The sequence below is a fragment of the Podarcis melisellensis genome (genome assembly GCF_964234715.1).
Source record: "Podarcis melisellensis genome assembly, chromosome: 7".
Classification (NCBI taxonomy): domain Eukaryota; kingdom Metazoa; phylum Chordata; class Lepidosauria; order Squamata; family Lacertidae; genus Podarcis; species Podarcis melisellensis.
Genome location: NC_138539.1, coordinates 87,426,969 through 87,442,085, shown reverse-complemented (window position 1 = coordinate 87,442,085; position 15,117 = coordinate 87,426,969). Strand labels below are relative to the sequence as shown.

Here is a 15,117-nt window from a genome sequence, read left to right as displayed (position 1 = left end):
AATTTTGAAGTACAAAGAAACTCCTTGTGTAGAATCATAGAATCATAGAGTTGGAAGAGACCACAAGGGCCATCGAGTCCAACCCCCCTGCCAAGCAGTGTACCTGTTGCAGAAAATGTCTTGTCTTGGGTTGACAAAATCTGTGATTCACCTAGCCAAACATGTTTTGTGTCAAGCAAATGCTTGATGTACGCATGCTTTCATATGTGCTTTCTCGTGCTTGCTCTCTCATGCTCGCTCTCACTCTCTCACACACCCACACCCAGACACCACAGTCTCCATTTGTTTTCACCATGTTTGTGAAATACATGGCTAGTGGACCGTATTCAGCTTGGTGGTTCATATGCTGTACAGTTTGTTCTTTCTCATTCTGGACAGTTTGCCCAGCTGTTAAATGATAACAGTTGCACTAAGTGAGTGAGTCAACTTAGATTTCAAAGAACTTACAAGTTTGTATGTATAGCCTTTCTGGAGACCTATGAATGTGATTAATCAAATGTTTGTAGAGTCCATTAAATAAAGCATAATACTTGGTAGAAAGTGAAATGAGCACGGTTGTACTCAGAAGTGACAGAATTTTGCAATGCAAAATCAATACAGAATTGTTAATTAAAACTGATGCATCTGCATATTTATTTAGTGTAAAGAATATGCTAGGTGCTGTGCAGCACATAATGTGATGGCTCCTCTCTGAAGGTTTAAGAGTAGGGGAGCTAAGTTGTACAGAAGGCCAGAAAGATGAGAAGGTATTGGACAAGTTGGGATTTTTGGGTAAGGTTTTTTAAGGGAACACTGAGATCCTCAGAATAGGTTAAACAAAACATTCTTAGAACAAGTTATATATAGTGCTTTTCTAAATGCTCAAAGTGCTTCACATATAATAGGCAAGCTTAAGATAGGCTGCTATCATATGAATTACGCACACAGGCATCCCAAATTATTTTCATGGAAAAGATTTGTATCATATATAGAGCACTCCAGTAATTTACTTTATTTCACCTAGTGGATTGTGTGATTTATTCTGATTTTTCTTGTCCTGAAGAAAGACAAGGAGCTTTGCCAGAGTACTGAATTCTTGACTCCAAACACTAGAAATATTTTTGAACCGTACCTCTGCCTTCTGGGATTTTAATTCACATTAGCCACATTTTTCAAAATTTATATTTTCATCCAAGAGAACTGCTTTTCAGTGACAGAAAATTCCTAATTGAAGCCCTTAGTTGGCTAAAATATTTTGCATAATTTATCAAATTTATGCAGCTGAAGCTGTTTTATGTGTTAGAAAGGTTCAGCTGCCTATAAATCTTGTTCCATGACAAGGAAATGAACTGTTCTCACTGAAGCAAGTTGCCCCCTTAGCACTCGAATGAAATTTCTCTTGATAAGTGCCTGTGTGCCATTTCAGTTTGAGAACAGAACACCAGACAAGGCTTCCTACTCTGAACTTAAAAAGGCTCCCAAGGTAGTGGGTAAAAATCCATAAAAACGGTATTCCTGAAAAAAATAAATAGATCTAATTCATCACAAAAATAATAACCTAGCAGCTTGTCCAGGATCCCCTCCCAAAATAGTGTACCATACTCATTCCCAGTGTCTCCTGAAAGAGAGGCAGCGTTGCAGGTGGAGAGGAAGGCTTCATTCTTTAGAAGCCACTACTAGAAAAGCTTTGTTTTAATAAATATTTTTTCTCAGTGAGGGGGTTTATTGCTTTAGTTTGTTTATGCTTTATGTTTTTACATTTTTGTATTGTAAACCTCCCTGTGATCTTCGGATGAAAGGCAGTATAGAAAATAAATATTTGTCCTTTGTGGCCACTGGGCCTAGTCTCTGTGAGGAGGTGCACACCATAGGGCAGCCAACAAAGTGATGTATTCTGATAAAATGGAAATGGATCTCTTGTCCATGTATATGCATAAACACTTGTAACTGCCAGGCCTTTAAGCCTCTTCAACTCTTTGTTAAATACAAATTTTGTAAAATTTACTCATGATTCATGAAGTAGAGCAGAATCCACTTCTGTACTAGCAATGCTTCTCTGAGGGCCAACTGCATGTTACATGTGTTCAAGCTGGCCACTTAGCTTGAAATAAAAACAGCCCTGAGGCCCCAATCTGGAACATATTCATCATTGGGATGGGAGCTCTGTTCCAGTCTCCTGTTGAAAACTTCTACCTCCCAATTGCTACTTGCTTCTAAAGATGCTGGTTACGGCAAACAGCATGTGTTGGGGGCCATAAACTGCTAGGAGGTTTTGACAGGAAACCATAAGTGCCTGTGTTCTGGATTGGAGCATCACACTGGTTGTTTTGTAAAAATGAGTGGCCGCCTTAAGCACAATTTCTAAAACCATGTGAAGAGCACAAGTGAGATCTACAAAAAAAAAAAGTAGTATGTAGTGCTTTTGTTCAGGATATTTTATTTCATTTACTCAGCATCCTCCTCCAAGCAGTCAGCTGGCTTTCCATGGCAACTAAGCATAGCCCTAATTGGACTTGTTTTTTTTTTTTGTGTGTGTGTTTTTGGAGGGGTCATTCCCTGCTTTACATTTTTCTACTTCAGTGAACCTTGGGAGTCTTCCAGGCCTGTTGATAGCTTCCTCTTGTGCGTTGATGGTGCTATTTTGGCAACATGGGCACTGGCATTCGTGATTCAACCTAAAGGGTTATTTGAAGTTCAGAGCGTTTTTAAGAGACTGCATTCAATAAGCCAGTTTTACTCAAGCAGTTTGATTCAGGTTCTGACCTCAACTGTATATAGCATGTTAGAAATCAGCATATTTCAGTTATGATGAAGCAGTGGAATTTTAGCAATGATTATAACTGTCTTGAGCTACGCATTTAGAATTTTATGGTATACTACGAACAAATTGTCCCAAAATGTTATATTCTGTTATACATTAGCATTAGAAAGAAGTGATCTGGAACGCATAAGATGCTATAGACATTTTTGGAAGCTCCAAATAACATCCACAGAAGCTACTTGCCTGCCTAAACATCTCTCTGTGGCCTTAAAAGGGGGGGCTGCACCCCACACTTTTGAACTGTTTCCCTGCTCATACTCCTGATGTCAATTCTTACCTCACCATAGCTGAGCAAACAAGTGGCTTGTTTGCCAAAAGGTATCAAAGGAGGTCAGGCTTTGAACTGAGTGGCGGTGGAACCTGATGAGGATCAGCAGAACTCCTCTCAGCAGCCTCCCAGTGCCCTATTTTGTCTACAAAATTGCAGCTTCCTACCAGTATTTGAGGCATTGCACCACCACTCATGGATGTAATTTAAAAACACTATTTAAAAAGAGACAAGTATGTCTACCAGTTAATCCCAAACCCCCCAAAACTTTTGAAGACCCCCCCCCAGCTTGTCTGCCTGCAAATGGGGCAACAGATTTGAGATGGGGTGGGGGAGCCTTTTGGTTCCACATTAGGTTGTTAGAGATGCATGCAGATATTGTGTGCTTGGTGGAGGAGGCTGAGCAACCTAGTGTTAGGCATATTGGGCAAATATCTCTTGACTACAAGTACAACAGTGTAAATCTTTTTCACACATACACACACACATTGTCTGTTGCCTCCCAAGTGCAGCAGTTTATTTTTCCCCATAGGAATAAATTGCAACAATTCACTTAAATGGCAGAAATCAAATATTTGCATTTGAACACTGTGGGAGGTGGTTGGAGGCTAAATCTTTGCCCTGCCCCTTCTGATTCCAGTGCTGGGGTGAGAAACAGCTATGTTGGAGTTCATCTTGTTTATTCTGTGGAAAACAATGGGAGCAACTTAAAACCAAACCATTTATAATAGTTATAGAACATTGGTCCGTACTTTACATTAAGAAAACAGAATGCCACAAAACAAGTGCAATATATGAACAAGACTAAAACCCAATATTCGCAGAAGACTGAGAAACAATTCCATTAAGGATGGTGGTAATAGCACTACCATTCAAGACAAAATCTCATGTTTTGCTAAAAGATAAAGGCAGATTACTTTATGCTGCTTTCACTGATGTGCACATCCTAAGAAGCACATAGGTTATGGCTATAGACACAAGTGGATAAATACTACAAGCTGTACATCTAGACTTCAATGGTAGTCAGCCTGTAGTGGTTGACTTTATGGCAGCTGAACTAAATATTATTTAGTGTCTTAAGGACACAACTGAGGCATAACAAGACTCAGAAAGCAGACCTTATGACATGATGACATAATGAATTGTGTCTAGATGAAGAAAGTCAAGTATTCCAGCTGAATGATGATTGGGAGTGCTATATAATGCTGGCTAAGGAGTTTTCCACTGTCATTCTGAATAACTGCAGTAGAAGGGCAGCACAAAGGGAAAGCCCCTATCTTAGCTTCAGAACGTTTTCCATTTCTTTCTACTTCTTGCAAAATGCCCCCAAGACGATGAATTTCAGCAAATTTAAGCATACATCTGTGATACATCTAGTACTTGAAAACCAGGAGACTGACAAAACTATAACTTCCCCAGTGTGCACTGGAGTAGGATAAACATGTATTTGCCTTTAATTTATATAGCTCTAAAGCACTATAGTATTATGACAATGCCAGCTTATACAGGATTATTTGCAAGGACAGAGGATGCAATAAAGTGCACAGGGAACAGCTGCTTTATGTCCTTGAGACTTCTACAAGGTGATTAGGTTGTTCTTGAAGGATGACACTTAAGCCAAATGTTCCGTACTAAGTGTGCTGCACAGGATCTTGTCTATGGAATTTTCAAGGTGAAGAAATTAAGAACAGAAGACGTTGGACTGGGTTTCACTGTGCACCAAACCACATGAGCAAACGGTATGCTGTGCTTAGCCCACAAAGAAGCCACTAACTCTGCTCTGAACAGGCATTCCAAAAGGCTGAATTTTGTAGCTTTGAATAAGGCTGATCTTGCCATGTTTTTGCCCAGGGAGCTGTTTTTAGTACTCTGTGCAGTAAGGAAATCGTTGCTGGAAGACGTTCATATGCAGTAGAAAGTCATCAAATAAGACAAAATGATGTAATTCTTATGTCAATACATGAAGCAGACATAAGGTTGCTTCTACATGTTATACAGAAAGTTCTGTAGAATTATATATGCAAAAGACAGAGATTTTTAGAGGTTGTGTTATTTTTACAAAATGTTGTAGAAGTACTAGATGATGTGGGTGACATCACAGAAAATGCATTGTATACCCATCAATGAAGTATTCAACAAGCAACTGAATGATTCAGCAACAGAATATCTACCTTCTCTGTCCCATTCTACCATGATTGATTTGTGGCTCAGATTTCTGTTTTACCAGCCAAGTCAGGGAACTGCCTAGCAGGTGAGGGATTTTGAGGCCTTGTATTATCAGACAGGCAAGCACTACGCCTTCATTCTAAATGGCTTCGTAGATACTGAGTCACCTCAAGTCCTGAGGGTGATATTGAAGAATCTGGAGCTGGTGGGCAAGATGTGTTGGGGCATATTGGGTCCTCTGAATCTGCAGCCTCATGCAAGATGTCTTTGAGCGTGGTAGTCTTGGGAAGGTTCTGTATATACTGATTCCCTTTGAACCATATATATACTGGAGCCAGCAATAAAGTTGTCGGCTTCCTTCAAGGGCCTTATCCCGTTCTGACTAGTCCTGATAGGAAAGTGGTAGGGCATCATACCTTTTATGTATTTACTGAGTGGGACACTTCACCTTCACAGCAAATTCAGCATTTGAAAGCCTGTTGAGAGAACCATCACCTAATTAATAATTTGGAGAAGGCAAGCTCACATATAAAACCATCATATCCACTAAGAAGTTTTTGTGAAGAATATACAATGTGAAGGCAACTGACTCTGATGTAGCACAGCATGTCTTGAAAATACAAAATTGGAAATGTTGCCACCAAGAAGTGACATTCTTTATTTTCACTCAGTGTGCAGTATTGAGTCATCTGGAGAAATTCTCTTTTTGCCATTGTAGAGCTCCCAGTGCCAGCAAATACTGGTTGGAAGTGCTCTTGATCAGTTATTCTGGGTGTCCATATGTCAGATGTCCAGCTGTTTGTTTGGAACTAATCTGTTGTTTATGCCAAACAAAGTGTGTACCTTTGAGATGCAAATATAGCAAATTCATGTCAGTTCAACAGATACTTTGGCCTGGTTCACGTGTATTGACAAACCATAGTCCAAAACTATGGTTTACCTTGAACAAGCTGGTGCACACTGGCTTAGCATTATGTGTGAATCTGTGCTTGTGGTTTGTTTCTCTCCAGACAAACTGCAAGTGGATGCAAAGGTTTTCCCCTGGCTTACTACTCATGATTCGATTAGGAGAAACAAACCATGAGCGCTGATTTGCAGATGACACTAAGGCAGCTGCTCCAATAGTTTGTTTTCCAGCTCTAGAAAGGAACAAACAAAGCAGGCATGACAGAGCAGCACGCACAAGCAAGCTGCTCGTTTGAGCTAAGCCATTGTTTGTTTCTGATCATGCTTTATTGTTAAATATGATTGAGGCCACTGACTACTAGAGCAGTGTTTCCCAACCGGTGTTCCGCGGCACACTAGTGTGCCGCGAGATGTTGCCTGGTGTGCCGCGAGATGTTGCCTGGAGGGAGGCGGGCGAGGGCGTTTGCTTCCCGGAGGACGGAGCGAGGGCGCCCCCTGCTGGGCCGGGGCTCGCTCTCCCCAGAGGGTAAATCTGGATCAAATGGGGCGAGGGGCGGGCAGAATTCTGGGGGCCACTGATGCCCTACAGACCCCCCCAAGTCCTCCGGGGCGCGCGCTCTGCTGGGCTCTTTTCGGTCGTCGTGCTTGTGGGAAGCCGCCCCTTCCCTGGGCGACGCGCCGCCTCGCGACTCCGGAGTCAGTCCCGCGGGCTCTCGGAGGGACTCGCGAGCGGCGGTGCGGCGGCTCCGGGGCGCGCTCAGCCGGGCCGCCGCGCGCCCCCGCGCAGCCCCTGCTGCAGCTGCCCGGCGTGGAGCGCGACGCGGAGCCGGCCGGGCTTGGAGGCGCCCAGGTAGGGCCGAGCCGGGCGGGGGCGGGGAGGTCTCGGTCTGCTGCGGGCGCAGGAGGGCGAGCGGGAGAGGGGGAGCCGTCGGGTCTCCTGGAAGGAAGCGAGGTGCGGGTGAGGGGGATGCAGCCCCGTCCCCAGCAACAGGCGCTCCTCGAAGTGAGGCCACAAGTCGGGGCTCGGACAGGGCCTGGAAGCAGCGGCTCCGGCTCTTGGGAGCGGAGAAGGGGACTTCGAAAGCGGCCTGGAGGAGAAAAGCCCCGATGCAGCGAGAGCGGGGAGCGTGCTGCCTTGTCCAGGCCTCCTCGCTTTGTGCCGTCCGCTGCCGGGAGCAGGACACGGGGGCTCCTCATTCACATGCTTTCCCGGGTGATCGGTGAGGGTTAGGGTTAGGGTTAGGGTCCCTCAGTCCCTCGCTTTGCTGCCTCCTCCCCCCCACCCCCCAAAGCTTGGAGGTTCCCCGGCAAGGGGGAGGGGAAAAAATTGAAAGTTACACTTTCGTGCGTCCCTCCCGGCGTGACGCTGCGCGCTGACGTCACGGGGCTGTAATGGTGGTGTGCCTCGATATTTTTTTCATCAAACAAGTGTGCCTTTGCCCAAAAAAGGTTGGGAAACACTGTACTAGAGCACATTCATGGATGTCCAACTTGAAATGCCTGTAAGCATAATGACTGTCAAAAGATTAACAGTGCAATTCCTTTTCTTAGTTGGTACCAGTATCATTTACAAATTTTACTGTTTGTGTTAATTTCAACTTTTTTTGTGTTATACTGCTTTCATATTTTTTTTTTCAGTTGAGCTAAAACTGTGGACAGTGTTGCATGGAATTTACAAAAATCACATTTTTTAAAAAAAATTAGAAGGTCAAGAACTCAATTCAGCTTGGAAGCCATCATTTTCATAACCATTAGCCAAAATGTGTTATGTAATATAGTTTCCCAGCTTTTACCCCTTTTTCCAAGCCTCTTTTCCAGAAATCCATCTAGACTATTTACTTACACAAGAGAAAACAAAGGGATTTTGCCAGGGGATTGGAGGGAAGAGGCTGTTATTGTCTTTTTAAGTTGCTCAGAAGTGCATGTTTGGGTACTGCTTGATTCATTCACCTAAAACTTTGTGGAGATGTGAAGTGCTTTTGTTAGCTTTACTAGCACAAAAGCTGTGGCCCTTCCATTTAGTTCTGATTTAAACCTTTGTGTAGCTACTCAGAAATTTCAATATGCCATAAGACTTGGAAGTAAAAAATGACCGTTGCGGAGGGAGGAATTAGTCAATGGGTGCCTACTATATCAGGGCTGCACTATCTCAGTTAAGCTTCCCAGTGTCTTCTACCTTCAACTGGAGATGGTTTCAACTTTTATAAGGTCTTAAAACTGCTTCAGCCTCAAATGGCTTCCTCTCAGATGTTTCATTGTAATTGCCTCAATCTGTCAAAAAAAACAACCCTCCAAAATATTTTGTCTAGACACCACATTAGGCCAGCAAGCTCATTCTCATTGACTGTACGCTTACAGAAATTCCTCTTTGTGATTTACCCAGACACAACCCTCTTTTTTTAGAAGTCCTACAGGGTTAATTGGGGTGGGCTTTGAGTTGAAGATTACAACTTTAATTTTATGAAGTTCTGGCATATTTTTTATGTTTTTGATTTCATGATATACCTGCTCCAAGCCCTAGGGATAGGATGGGATCTGACAAAAGCCATGCCAATTTTCCTTCTGATTACAAATTAAGACATGACTTTGACAACTTTTATCTTATGGATCATAGACACCATTTTCTTCTAGAACTTAAATACTTGAAAGCATATTAATAAGTTCTAGTTTTGGATTCCTGGGCCTTCAAGTTCCATGAACAACTTAAGGGACTTGGGAATTGAGCTGAATTTCCATGTTTTTATTGTTGTGAATTAGACTGCCTGGAGAGTGAGGTGATGGGTGATGCTAAGCCTCGTTTATCCTGATAGCTATGAGTTGTACTGACTGCTGAAGTACATTAGCATATACTTTTTTTAAAAAAAACCCCACACATACTTACCTTAATAGATATATTCAGCTATAGTGCAATTTATCATACTCTCAGTCTGAGTTCATGGGTAAAAGCTCATTAAATTTTGGACAGGGGAATACCAAAAACATATTTTCCTTTCTGCAAAGGTCTTGGCAATTTAGAGACATTGAGCAGCTGGCTTGGGGTTCTGTGTTGGGATTTAGTTTAGTTTAGTTTAGTTTAGTTTAGGTCTTTCCCACTATGGACACTGCTTAAATGCATTTCAAACCGAAATGTTCAAAAAACCATTTAGTCTAGTCTACAGGATTCATGCTTTCCGTCAGTTTCAGTGTATACTTGCAGTATACAATTGAGCTGTGTGACCAAATGAGTGGCTTCTTTACTCATGCATTAGAAGGGGTGTCCAATAACAGCTTAGTTGGCAGAAGGCACCAACTAAGCACATGAAGAAGCAATGGTTAAGCCAGTTATCACGACAGTTTCAGACATGACTCCTGCCCTTGCAGGAGTTACAAAGGGGCTACGTTCGGAGGATCATGCCTAAAGCCAAAACCATGTGTAGTCAAAACACATTGGTTTCAATGGTGGATGGGATTGCAAAAGTCATTTTTCCTGGAACCCTGCTTCCCCTCACTTTCTTTTTGGCCACACGTGTAAAACTGAATGCACATAAACTATGGGCTTACTGTACTTGCACTAGAAAGGTTATACTTGTTGTTATTGGTTTCATAGATTAATAAATTGTGTCACAACCAGGAGATATCAAAGCAGTGTGCAATTAAGAGTAAACAATAGATTCAACCCCTGCATCTAAAAGTTTTATATAACAGTAATTGTGGGAGTGGAGTGACTTCTCCTCCAAAACAAAATGATGAATGGTGCCCTATAGCATATTAGTAGCCAGTGTAGCACTCTCACCAGAAGTGGTATATGGGGTTGATGGGATACTACAGTTAACAGCCTAGCTGCTGCATTCTACACCTTTCTGGCTAAGGTCAAGGCATGTAGGTCATCCAGCGCTGAGGTTTCCAATGCCTGGACTACTGTGGCCAAGCTATCTTACTCCAGAAACTGCTATAATTGTCTTACGAAACAAAGCTGGTAAAAAGTACCCACTGCTTCAGATGGAGTGTAAGTCTGTCCAGAACAGGTAACTGATGTATCTCCCAGACCTGGGAACCACTTATCCACAGGGCCTCCTTTTTGCCAGGGCTTAAATTCAGTTTATTGGCCCTTATCCATCCCACACCTGTGCCCAGACACTGGTCCAAAGCCCACATAGCCAATTATAATTCAGATGTTGCAGAGAAGAGTTGACACTGCTCCAAAGCCCATAACAACCATTTCCAGCTGCTCTATGTAGATGTTAAATATCGTTAGGGATAAAAAAGTGCCCTGTGGCACCTGATAACACAAATGCCAAGGCCCAAGAGACCTACTTTTTGCCAACTTGTGAATAATAGTGATATTACCTTCCTCTGAAGTGGCCAAAGACATATTTCACCTTAGCTATTCAGATATTTCAAGGCACATGTTTTCTCTGACACAAGTTTTGATGCTCCTTTAGAAAACAATTATACATGAAGCTTCCTCCAGCATTGCTCTTCTGCCTCGGCTTATACCAGGTGTGGTCAACATGGTGCCCTCCAGATGTTGCTGTACTACAACTTCCATCTGTTTTCTGTTATGAGCACAGTATCGCGTCTCTCTGGTTTTCTCCTCCTGGACTTCCTGATAACTTAAATTCCTTATTAGGCTAACCTTGTGAGACTCAATGTACCTATGCCCTATAGCTTGTTGTTAGATTATATTTTTGTATATGGTATCAATATAATATTTTTGGAGTAGTTTTGAAATATTCAAAATGTTTATTTGTTTTGGATCCCAGTAGAATAATAATACTGTCAAAAATATGTGATGGGAGAAGGTAAAGGGAGAGAGTTGACATATACAAATCCCATCCGCAAGTCAAATCAGCACAGTCCTAGGTCTATGCTTTGAGCTGTGACCAAACTTAGTTCACTTTAATATTATTCTTAGAGTAATACAGATGAATTTAGGTTTTTTCTTCAAATAAAAAACTGGCATATGTTAATGTAAAAAGATTCATAATGAAGGTGAATGTTGACCAAATGCTTCTCTCTTCAGATGACTGATAGAATTAACAGTCCTGATGTGTTGAGAAAATAAAAACATAACAGTGGTCCAGTTAATTACTTGGTGTGCTGGCAACTTTAAAGTTGGCTTAATATGTGACTTTCATACTGCAGGCGGTGTCAGTTACCTTAATGTATATCACACTGGTCCTATTAAGGCAATATAATTTAATTGTGCCTATAGGTTTGCATGGTTTTATGCCTCAGCACAACTCCAAAGATAGGAAAGCTCAATTAATCTTGCATCAAGACAGTACTAACTTTTTTAAACATAACGTTCAGAACTTGACATTGAATATATATATAACTATAGCGCCCCAAACCCACACATTAATTCATTTTTAGCTAAATTTGTTGTAGTGGTGTTATAATATAAGAGTTGCTGTGAGCATCATAAAATTGGAGTCAAAACACAGTGTTAAAAGCCGGTAGTAGTAATGCTCTGTCTTGTCAAATAAACTTGTTTGAGATTATTAGAACAGCTTGTGTTGCCATGTAATTTTGAAACTTGAGGGTACATAAAGGCCATCTTGAAATTGCATATTCACCCCATTAAATGTTGTATCTTTTAGTAGTTTTTTTTCTTTTTCTCCCTCTCCCTCACGCACAAACTAATATTTTTTTTGGGGGGGGGTTAAATATTAGTGCATTAATGTAACATTGACTTTTGACATCTGCACAGCAAAGCTCTGAGCAAAGGATGACTTGAATTTGTAGAGGTACTGATACAGGATAGCTGTTTCTTGCTGGATGCCTTTTGTGGTGCGTTTAAACCTTTGAACTGAACTGTTCAGAGAAACAGGGCTTTCTGCAGCAAATGCTCAAGATTTTTGCATTGGTCCGTGTACTGAGGAATATAGCTGTTTGCAATTTTTACAGTATGTTCTTAAAGCACAACTCCCAGAGATAGGTAGAGCGGCATATGTGTTGGATGTTGTGTGTGTTCTGCAAGTTAAGTCTCTAGTGTTGCAGCATATTTATAGGATTTTGCTTCTTTTGTCTGTCTGAACGTTAGTAGTCAAGACATCGGTAAATATTCTGTATTTTTTTTGCAGTAGAATTTTACTTATTTGATAAACAATATTTAAGGGGACACATTTTTATTTTAATATTAACATAGTTTTTTTACAACTGGAAGCTAGGGTCCATTTTAAAATTACAATTCTGTCTTGTGCTGTCTGTCCTGATATGAAGTGTAGACTTTAATCTATTTTATGCTAATGTGGTTAGTTATAAAGTTTTGGGTGGGAAAAGCGTGGGGTATGGGTTAACCTCAGCATGGCATTTTTTCAAACATTTTTCGTGTGCTTAGGTACATCCAAGCAGAAGTCAACTTCCCTTCAGGTAGCAGATCAGGAGCTACTGTCACCTTTTCACCCATACCAGCCTTTGGAATGTATAGTGGAAGAAACTGAAGGCAAGCTGAATGAACTTGGACAGAGAATTAGCGCTATTGAAAAAGCACAGCTTAAATCATTGGAGTTAATTCAAGGTGAACCTTTGAATAAAGATAAGATTGAAGAGCTCAAAAAGAACAGAGAAGAACAAGTGCAGAAGAAGAAGAAAATACTGAAGGAGCTGCAAAAGGTGGAAAGGCAATTACAGATGAAAACACAACAGCAATTTACCAAAGAATATTTGGAGACCAAAGGTCAGACAGAGTCACCCCTTACCCATCAGCAGCAGTGCCCACACACAGGTGTCCTCCCAGAAGTGGAAGGCAATGAGGGTCTGCCTGGGGATAGCTTTTCAGAGTTATGGCAGGTTGACAGAATCCTGGCAGGTAAAGATGAGCAGCAGCACTCTCCACCATCTGCTAAGCAAACCGGGTTTGTCCCTCTCCAACCTTTGTCAACGCCACAGTGTAATTTTTCAAGTAACCTAGGCTGTAATGGGACAGATTCTTTTGAACTTCAGAAAGTATTAGGTAATCAGCAAAATGTAGGACAACAGCAGCCAATTGCAGGACATGGTCAGGGGCTGTTAGTTCAAGAACCAGACGGATTAATGGTTGCCACTCCAGCACAGACGCTAACCGACACTCTTGATGACCTGCTAGCAGGTGGGTTGAGAAATATGTTTTCTTGCATTAATGTGTGTGCTCCGTTCCCTCTGCCCTCATTCCCTCTTGCAATTTTCCCTTTGGGGAGTATTTGTTTTAAATATATCTATTTCTTAGTGCTCTTAATGTTGGCATTCAAGTTATAAATTCCCAAATATTTGGGTTGCTTTATCAAAGGTTAAATATTAATATTTTGCTATATTGAAATCTTCCTATATCAATCCTTTGGGCTTCCACTTCAGTAGTAGTAACTTTTTAAGGAAAACTAGTTACAAGGAACCAAATGGTGTTATGGAAATATGTCTAGTTGACACTTGCCTCTGAAGGTATCACTGGGCTCATGATTTCAACACTCATGTGAAGGTGCCATTTGTATGACCTGACACACCTCTGTAGCAAGGAGACTTTGATGTATTAAAACACCAGCAGCTTTATTTGGAAATTAACCTACAGGCTTACTCATTCATATATAGTAATATCAGAATATCGTATGCTTGTGAAAATGAACCCTTTGAAATATGCTCTAACTACATGGCAGCGCTAGAAATACTTGGAGCAGAAAGGGGATGATAGCTCTTGCTTAGGAACAAACTTAGCCTACACTAGCTATTGTCAGCTTAGCTATCACACCATTTTAACATCTTAAATAAGAATAGTTGATTAAGACTAATAGCGTAAGATGCTAGGTAAGAAAAACCATATGCATGGTTTATGTATAGATTGCAAGCTTTAACCTTCATTGTAGAGTAATTTGTGAGGCTGAAAGTAAGAAAAGGGCTTGCCCTTGTGGAGTTTGCAGTGATGTGCTGGCTCCATTTTCCTTTACTGTCTTTGGCAGAATATAGTTTTCCTTTGTGTTTGTATCCTAAACTGCTAAAACCAATGCTAAAACTCCAAAGCTAAAAGTGCTGTGGCCATTCCTTTTAGATGTTGAAGCTGTAGATAGCAGTGTTTATTTGAGTCTACTGCAGTCTGGATGGGTCTTGGTTTTGTTTTGAAGCTATATTTGTTTTGTGTTATGTACTAGGAATACTCCTTTTGAATTTGAAAAAGGGAATGTGAAAGGTGCTCACCTAACTTGTAAATATAGTTTTTGCTTATTAAATGTTAAGTTATTCTTCTTGTAAGGAAAATAGCCCTCTTGATGACCCTGTTGGCTCATGTTCAATAAAGTAATACTATCAGGTGCGATAAAACAAGAAAAAAGATTTCCTTTGGCTGGGTTGGGTTCAGAAATATATTGCAGCATAACAGAATCCCTTGTAGGAGAAAGGAAAAATATTTATGGATCTAAATGAAGTGTCTTTTACTTTTTTATTGTGCCAGCATTTTATGGATACATTTTCATAGATGATATCTCATAGAACTGGTGCTGTCTAATCTGTTGGAAGTTTGCTTGAAATGGATATCATGTAAGTGAAGTGATTTTCCATCTAACTTACCAGCAGTAACCATGTGCTCTGTGCGATTTCCCTTCAACTCTGCCAAAGTGAGGACAGGAAAAATAAATCTCATTCTGATTTGGCTTCTTGATGTCAATATGTGGCTGATAAATCTGATTGAGAGAAGCAAATACTAAATAAACTTAAGTTTTAATAGTGTATATATCACCAACCAGGAACTAGGAGAGTTAGAATTCAGCATTGGGGGAAATCAGAAATTTGAGTAGGCAAAAATCCACTTGAAATTGAATTGGTGTCAAGATGTTTGGAAAATGTGTAGTGAACTTACTAAATTTAATAAGGGAGCTCAGTTAAACTAATTGTGTACTGTTGTGATTTATGATTTATGTCTTTTTGAAAGATTATGAAGCTGTTAGGTTTATTGAGTATGTAGGTTTCTGAAACCTACAGCAGACTTTGCAGTTCTCTGTTCCTCATTTGCTCAAATAAAATGAATAGGAAG

At 40.9% G+C, this 15,117-nt stretch overlaps 1 protein-coding gene across 10 annotated transcripts in view; it reads left to right on the top strand.

Annotated features, from left to right (window-relative positions):
- The window catches only part of LOC309373475 (ankyrin repeat and KH domain-containing protein 1-like), an 86,978-nt gene that overhangs the window by 33,475 nt on the left and 38,386 nt on the right, over positions 1-15,117 (top strand). For 9 of the 10 annotated variants that reach the window (XM_081917685.1, XM_081917681.1, XM_081917684.1 and 6 more), the window contains exon 15: positions 12,463-13,212. The exons of the other annotated variant lie outside the window; for it this stretch is intronic. In XM_081917685.1, the coding sequence (XP_081773811.1) occupies positions 12,463-13,212 (750 nt within the window). The remainder of the gene's footprint in view (positions 1-12,462; positions 13,213-15,117) is intronic. 10 annotated transcript variants of the gene reach the window in all.